General features: G+C 40.9%; 1 protein-coding gene across 1 annotated transcript; it reads right to left on the bottom strand.

The window, feature by feature from the left end:
- Positions 1 to 423: 423 nt before the first annotated feature.
- LOC146473197 (uncharacterized) lies at positions 424 to 7,714 on the bottom strand. The gene is made up of 2 exons (XM_085118433.1): positions 7,391 to 7,714; positions 424 to 4,200 (listed from the first exon to the last, which is right to left on the bottom strand). Exons 1-2 carry the CDS (start codon positions 7,644 to 7,646, stop codon positions 2,039 to 2,041), a joined length of 2,418 nt encoding a protein of 805 aa, XP_084974559.1. The 5' UTR covers positions 7,647 to 7,714; the 3' UTR covers positions 424 to 2,038.
- Positions 7,715 to 7,853: the final 139 nt, after the last annotated feature.

The raw sequence follows: 7,853 nt of genomic DNA, 5'->3' as shown, positions 1-7,853 counted from the left end.
ATTTAAGGCCGAAAGTTATTACACTTAGGACCTTTACTACATTTAAGACCGAAAGTTATTATACTTAGGACCTTTATTACATTTAGGGACATTTATTACATTTGAGGCCTCAACACCATCTTGACATTAATTTTAATTGCAAACTTGACGCGCCTTGAAGTTTTTGAAATTGGGGAATATCACTTGGGGAATATCATCGCATATTCCCCAGTTTTAGCTGGGGTATATTCGGTCACGTGAGGCGTTTAGACCAATCGCGCGCGAGCGAAAATATTTGATGGATTATAATGGCTCATATACTATGGCCGCTAAGCCAATCAAATCCCTGGAGTTGTATTACAATGACTAGTTTTTAATAAATAAGGTATATCGGCCAAAAGTGACACATTAAAGAGATCGTTAACTCAGAGAAACAAAGTTAAACAAGATATAACAACTTCTTTTTAATACAGCTCTGGACTAAATCTTACAATTGAAGTTTATAAATCGGTTTCGTAGCAATTGTTACAATTTGACTTCTCTTCACGCGTTTTAACATGTTAAACGTATTTAAAGGTATTGACAACAACTTCTTATAGCTTCTTATAGAACGTGAGAAATTATCTATTTAATGATTGTACAATAGACTAATCATAATCTCGTTTTACCCTGCGTCAAGACAGATATCTGATTCAGGAAAAAATAGAAAATGCTTTCACGTAGGTGGTCTTGACTTATCAAAGATAAAACTATTTTAGCGGTTTTCAATTAAAAGTGGAAAGTAATTTCGCGTTAGGTTTGGTTTTGCATTACTACGCTCTGTGATTGGTTAACAAAACTCGCGCCACTTTTTCAACCAATGGGAATCCAAACCAAAACCAATCGTGTTTTGGCCGCACGCATTTTCCCGCACTTGGCGCCGGTTACATGCATTCGCTTCGAATTCTGATTGGCTCATAGTGTTGTTTACATCTGTTGCGATTGGCCAGAGTAATTACTTTGGTTCTGATTTTACGACACTCAATTGGAAACCGCTTTAATGGTTGTACAATAGACTAATCATAACCTCGCTTTAACCTGTGTCAAGACTGATATCTCTGATTTAGGAAAAGAGAAAAAGAAAACCTTCACGCAGATGGTCTTGCCTTATCAACGACAAAATTATTTTTCGTGAAAAAAATCAATAAGTTATAAACAAAGAACATCCCATATATTACTTTACTAATATACTAGTTAACAGTTTTTTTCACACTGAAAAGCACTGAATAATTAGCGTACATGTCTATCCATCCTACGTCTACAAGAACGTTAGGCTCTGACTTCTTCTGACTCAAGAGCTGATGAAATGGTTCTACATTTACCAGACCTTGTGTTGCAAAAAATAAACTCGTAGTTTCTTGCGTTACTAGATACGCAAACACGTGCAACTTGGATTTTTCCTAATCATTCAGCTCTGCTGACCCTTGCTCACACGCAAATATTTTTTGTCAAATATATTCTAACTATTATCACCACTATACATATCACTACAAGCTTTCTTCCTTTTTCCCTCTGCATTCTATTTTTAACTACCTTCTTTCGAATTTCGCAGTAATTTTAAACACTCGAGGCATTTATTGAGCATCACACAACATGCACCTTCAGGAATATTAAAGCGGAAAATAAATCTAACGATTTCACTTCAATAATTCAAGAGCCGTTATTTCCTTAAAAAAATTCTCATTTCATTTTAAGAGCGAATCCTTTTTCCTTTACTCGAAATTAAACAGTTTTCCCGGGCTTAACAATGGTCGGTAAGGTTGTGACATACATTGTTTTCCCGCGCTTGTCAATTAACGGCGACGCTTGCAACAACCGGTCGGTGAGCTGTTTTCCAACGTAAATCACTAGGCAAGATTGACAAACAACGACCGCTTGCAACCAGCCCACGAATTTTTATTTTCTGAGTATACATCTCAAAGGCTGACTGGTGACAAGTTTTCCCGCCCTTATCAAGAAGTGGGTAATGGCTGGTTATATGTTTTCAAACGCTTGTCACCGACCAGTTCCCGTTTATGAATCATACGCTGATATACAAGACCAAATAAGACCCCATTAAAAGAGAAAATGATGACATGATGTGCCACAAATCGTGATCGTCAAAAAAACCCACTACTGCGCAGTCCCTATTGAGATCACGTGACATCTCTGGAGTCTTCACTTTATCAGTGGTTGCCCTGGCAGTGAAAATCCAAACCGCTATTCCCATGACCCCTAGGGTGACGAGGACGTACGACCCTTGGAAGACGCGAAATGCAACTTTTTGTATCGTCCAATGGGACCGCTCGCTTCTCCAAAACTCCAAAATGACTTTTCCAGAAATGGCAAGTAGGGAAGTTATAATGCAGGTGAACAAAAACATGTTCGGGAAATTTTCTTTGAATACTACCGGTAAAGCGATACTGGACACTGCCAAGACCACAATGAAAATGACAGTCTTGGTTAGCGCATCGCAGTTTCGTAAATCGCTGAATCTTGAAATGTTATAAAACAGTTTAAGACCCGCCCATGAAAATATGATCATGTAGTATAAGACTAGACAAATTACAAAGAAAACTTGCATCACCAGGGCTAGACTGTCGGAATAGTACAGCGATCCAAAATAATTGAAAATATACAGGGGGACAATGAAAAAAAGAAAAAAGTTGTTGGATTCCACAGGTAGCTGTATTTTCCCATCCACAGTACACTCCTTGTAGTTGACACCGTTGTACAGAGAGAGGACGATTAAGCCCGCAATAACAAACATAAAAGCCGTATCGAACTGGTAAGTCAACTTAGTTGGGCAAAAATGGTACAACATGGAAAAGCAACCCTCAAATATTAGCGCCCAGGCAAAAGCATACCCAATAGAGAAGCTGTATTTTCTTTTATGAGCTTCGGCGTGCAACAACAAGGCTTCATCGGGACTGATTCGGAAGTGAGGAACGGACATCTTCGCCAGATGGGCGCTGATGTTGGGACATTTTACGCAATGAGCTGGGAGCTCAACTTCGCCGGCGGGTAAGCGAGGTCGGGATTTGCTGTTACGTGCAAGCCTGTTGCACCAAGCTAACAACTCGGCTTCCATAACCCACACGGACCAGGCTAGAATTAGTCCGTGAATCATGTATGCAAGGTTACTTATCATCAAATTAAATGGAATATCATAGCCACTTACTCTATAGCAAAAGTCATTGTAATAACACTTATCGCGATCCCCGTCCTCTATCATCAGTTTCCAGTCTTCGAAGACAAACTGGAACGCGCCGACCAGCAGCACAAAACCGACTATGCAAGTTGTATAGGAGAACGTTTTTGGCCCACGCCTAAACCAGTGTCTAAATAAGACGTTTTTCATGGCGACGAAGAGTTCCTTCCAACTTAATGGACTTTTATCTCGTGTTCCACGTATCAATGGCCGTAATTCACCGGCTTCGCCCGGTTGGCTCCTTTTCCAACAGCTTGAAAACAAGCTTTTTAAATTGTCTTTGAAGTTAGAGACACCTGACGACGCTGAAGACAAACTTAAACTGTCGTAGACTGGGTTGTCCTCTTGGACCAGAATATACGGGTCTCTAAAGCAAAACAAGGCCCACAGGGAAACCAGGACACCACCAAAGAAAGATAAAGCAATCAGAAAATAAAGTGGCTCGCTGTAGTTATAGTCAAATGAACTCTTTAGCGTTAATGTTACGCTCTTTGCGGGGCCAGACGTTTTCAGTGCTACACCAATGTACCAAACACCGGAATCTTTAAGCGGGGGAAGTGAAGCTTTTGACAATGTGATCCTACCCTTCCTCGCAAACGAAAGCCTCAGGGATGTCCCCTTGTAGTCCAGATATTTTATGTTATTTACATCTTCACAGTCGTCAGACACCTTTAAGTAAGCAGGAATATCCGAGTTCGACTCCACACTAATATCAAGCTGTTTTTTAGAAATACCCTTGGTTGAATTAAACTGAAATACCTTGGGATTTTGTGTGGCCTCGAACGTCGCGTTTCCGCCCAATGATATTGATGAAATGTTTGAAGATATTTCAGCTGAGTAAGTCAAATTTGGAGTTCCTGTAAGTAATACAAAGTACTTCCGGCTGGAGACTTGAGGGCACACAGACAGCGTGTCTCCGGGTCCATTGTTAGCAACATCCAGGTGACCTAGTGATGAATCACCTTCACCAAAAATGGACACATGAAGAGATCCTGGCAAGAACAAGCAACAGAAGGATTAGTTAATCTCTAAGCAAACTGTTAAACAAATTGATGTTAAACCATTGGAAATAATGTCTAAGATTGTCTTCGATTGAGTGTATTCCGAATAAGAATAAGCGGAATAGCCGTTAGATTTCTCTTTTTTAGTAAATTTGGGAAGACATTTCAGCAAAATTACACAACACATGAGAATTTAAGAGCGATTTTGCACTCCAGTTACTCCAAAAACCTCTCAGTTATGAGGGATTTCTTGTCATCAATTATATTGTATTCCTGTTCCTGGATAGGGTCGATCAAACGCACCCTTAATTTCAAAGCTTAGTTTAAAAAGTGGAGTGCTAAAAATTGGAATTTTTCGTCTGGTCTATAATTTTCGCTCTTAAAGATGCTGCGTGCCGTGGGCCGTCTTGGATCCCATGACGCCATTTGCTTCTCCAGCTGTTCTACTGAAAACAACACATACTTCTTGACAATGGTAAATCCAAAATGGCGGCGTGTGGGAAACATAAACGCGAAAAGAATCATCTCCAATTTTTTCGAACTAAGCTTTGAAATTTTAACACTATTTCAAACAATCATTTAAAATCAATTTGTCGTTAGAGTGGAGGTTACCATTTGAAGTCGGTTAGTCGGTCATCACGGAAGTACATATTTAAGTGCCCGTAGGAAATTCACTTGAAAAAGTGGAACACTGTTTTCAAAAGCAAACTTGCCTGCTCCGGCGCTCACTTTAATAACTCGTTTATTCGATGCCGCAAGAATGTTTCGATGCTTAAGGACAACATTATTGATTGCAATTGTGCAAACCTCGCGCAAACGTTGCGAATGCGAGTGTGGGGGTGGGAGGGTGAAGGTTCTTCATATTCGAAAAATCTGCAGGTGAACGAACCAAGCAACTTATCGCAGAATAAACACTCAGAGGCAAGCGAAGTGATCTGATAGGAAGAAGCGTCATTATGCAAGAGGACTGCTAAATTAGTCTTGGTTCCCAGGATCTTTCAACCCACCGCAACCCTACCAGCCATTAGCTACACGAGGCGGCAGTATTCTCAGGCAGGTTTAAGGGACAAGTCCCTCCGACTTGTCTCGTGGACCAACTCCTGTGAACTACCCATTCTCATCACAACATTTAGTCGCAGGGACCAAAATTTGGTCCGTGGGACAAGTTCCCGGGACTTATCGCCTCAAATTATGCTGGTCCCTACGAGGGAACTGTTCGTGGGAGAAGTCCCCGCGACCAAATGAAAATAAACCAATCGTTGATCAGTATTTTAGGTCCCATAACCCCTTACGAACTCAGTTTCAAGATGGCGGTCGACGGTGAGGTTAACTATTGTTTGTATTAAAGGCCCTGTATGAAAAGCTGCTGTTTCTCTGTTCTGAATTAGTAGTATATCGAACTCTAAGACAAAAAAACTCCTTTTCAAAATTGTAAATGACTGATTAATTTTATAGATCGACAATGTGCTGTTTTGTTGACGTGTACAACTACATGTATTTCAATGTTTTGCGGTTTTGCGGTTTCACTGTTCAGGACCGCTCCTTCATCGTCTCCACGCTTCCCTGAATTTCAGTGAAAGCGCCCTAAATTTTGCTATTTCGATGTGTAACGGGTTCCCGCGTGTAAACCCTTTAAGGGACTTGGCCCCGCAACTTGCCCCATCGTGTAAACCAACCTCGTTCCCAGGGCCGCCCGCCCCCCACGAGAAGGGAAAAGCCCTGGGAACGAAGTTGCGTGTAAACCCAACAGCAGACTACAGTCGAACCTCCCGTAAGCGACCACCCATAATGTCAAGGATATGGGGTCGCTTACGGGAGATGGTCGCTTACCAGAGGTCAGACCACAGGGGGTCTAAATTTCGGGTTATTTATATATGGTAATTGCGGAGACCTAACCCTTTTGCCAGTGCTTATCGAAACCCATAATAATAACTTTTCTTTGCTACAAGTATATGAAGAATGGTCCAAAGTTATTTTAGGCAAAAAAACGGAGGGTCTATGGTGATTATTGTTTGTATCTCACAAATTACTTAATACAGCGACTGAGAAAAAACTTGACTCTTTTATTACTCCAGGTGGCGCTGTCTAAATTTTTCAGGGAACGGAACATACGCAAAAGGATAAGAAAGATAAAAGATTAGAGAGTTTTTTCCTACAAGGGATTCAATCTGATTAAAGTTTATTTCAGTGTGAAGTATGGTGCATTTGTGTTCTATTAATTGTTTCAATGCTAAGCTATATCGGGAAATACTTCCTGCAGCTCTGTCTGTGAGATTTACGGCGTCCGCTGTAATGATGTGGGCAATATGTTACAGCGACACATTTTTCAATTTCCGCCCGTAAGAGATACAGCAGATTGTGTGTCAAGTGGTCGCCTACGGGCTCTGAAAGTGGTCGCTTACGAGAGGTGGTCGCTTACAAGAGGTGGTCGCCTACGAGAGGCTCCATCTATAGTGATTTGACTTGAAAACGTTTGGTATTTTGGAAAAGTGGTCGCTAATGAGAGGTGGTCGCTTACGAGAGGTGGTCCCAAAGGGAGGTTCGACTGTAGTCCCTGAAACAAGTCCCTGCGACTAGTCCCTTCGTGTGTGCCGACGTTTATTTTGTGTCAACAATAATCCGAGTTGTTAACAATGCTCAGAAACCGTTTGCATTTGTTGTCGTTCGCGTAGAAATTGTGAGTGAAAATATGCGTGACTTAGCGTGACCAACCACCATTACATACTAAGAACACATCGCTTGTCACGCAATACATTAATGAAAAGCGAAAGCTTTCCGGTATTGTCTGGCTTTCAAATTTCTTGAAATTTTAAACTGATCGCAATACTCAAAGTTACTGTAAATGTAGCAAATGCCTTCATGTCCTGTTGCATGTTGCCGAGTGAATTCTGCGTTCTTTTCAGTTGGTGTCGCTAGTACTATTCAGCAGAAATTAAAAATATGTTAATTTAAGCGGAATTGCAACATTGTATTTCGCTTTGAATTGAAATCAACTATGCAAGAGACTACAATTAATTGCAGTTTATCGAGAACCCAAATCAACAGCAAAGGCGAAAAAGCAAATGTAAACAAACATAGGCTATATAATGGTCGATCGACGCGACCGAAGGTAATGTTATGATCGAGTGTTTCATTCACGATCAAGTATTTCAAATTATGCAGAGTTTAAACATATCCTTACCGTTTGTACCTCCAAAGGCCCTTGCTTTGACTCGCAGGAAACTTTCGTTTTCGCCTGTCTTTACGGTGCAAGAATGAGACACGGCTCTAGAAAGCGGAAGCGCTCTGCTGAATGCAAGCGATTCAAATGGAGAAGTCAAACTGTATCCTGTTCGTTCTTTTAAAAGCTCTCCATCAAAATTGCACTTGTAAACTAGACCAGATGTTAACAAAGGCCAAATAAAAGGTAACAGCTGACCAAAAGCTGAACGAAGCATGTTTTATCGGCAGTCTAAACAGGAGGGAGTTCACTCGCAAATGGACAATATGCATCAATCGATTTTGGATTTATACTACCCGGAAAAGCTGAAAGCATGTGACTTGAGCAAATTACGTCACCTTCCGAAACTTAACGATTCATCATAAAACGAGTTTCGTGTGCTTTCTAAGAAAAGGTTGCGAACTTAAACTTATTTAATGTCTCT

This window comes from Pavona decussata, unplaced genomic scaffold, assembly GCF_977016875.1.
Source record: "Pavona decussata unplaced genomic scaffold, jaPavDecu1.1 SCAFFOLD_94, whole genome shotgun sequence".
In the NCBI taxonomy this organism is placed as follows: domain Eukaryota; kingdom Metazoa; phylum Cnidaria; class Anthozoa; order Scleractinia; family Agariciidae; genus Pavona; species Pavona decussata.
The sequence above is the reverse complement of the archived record's forward strand: the minus strand, read 5'-3'. Positions and strand labels throughout refer to the sequence as shown.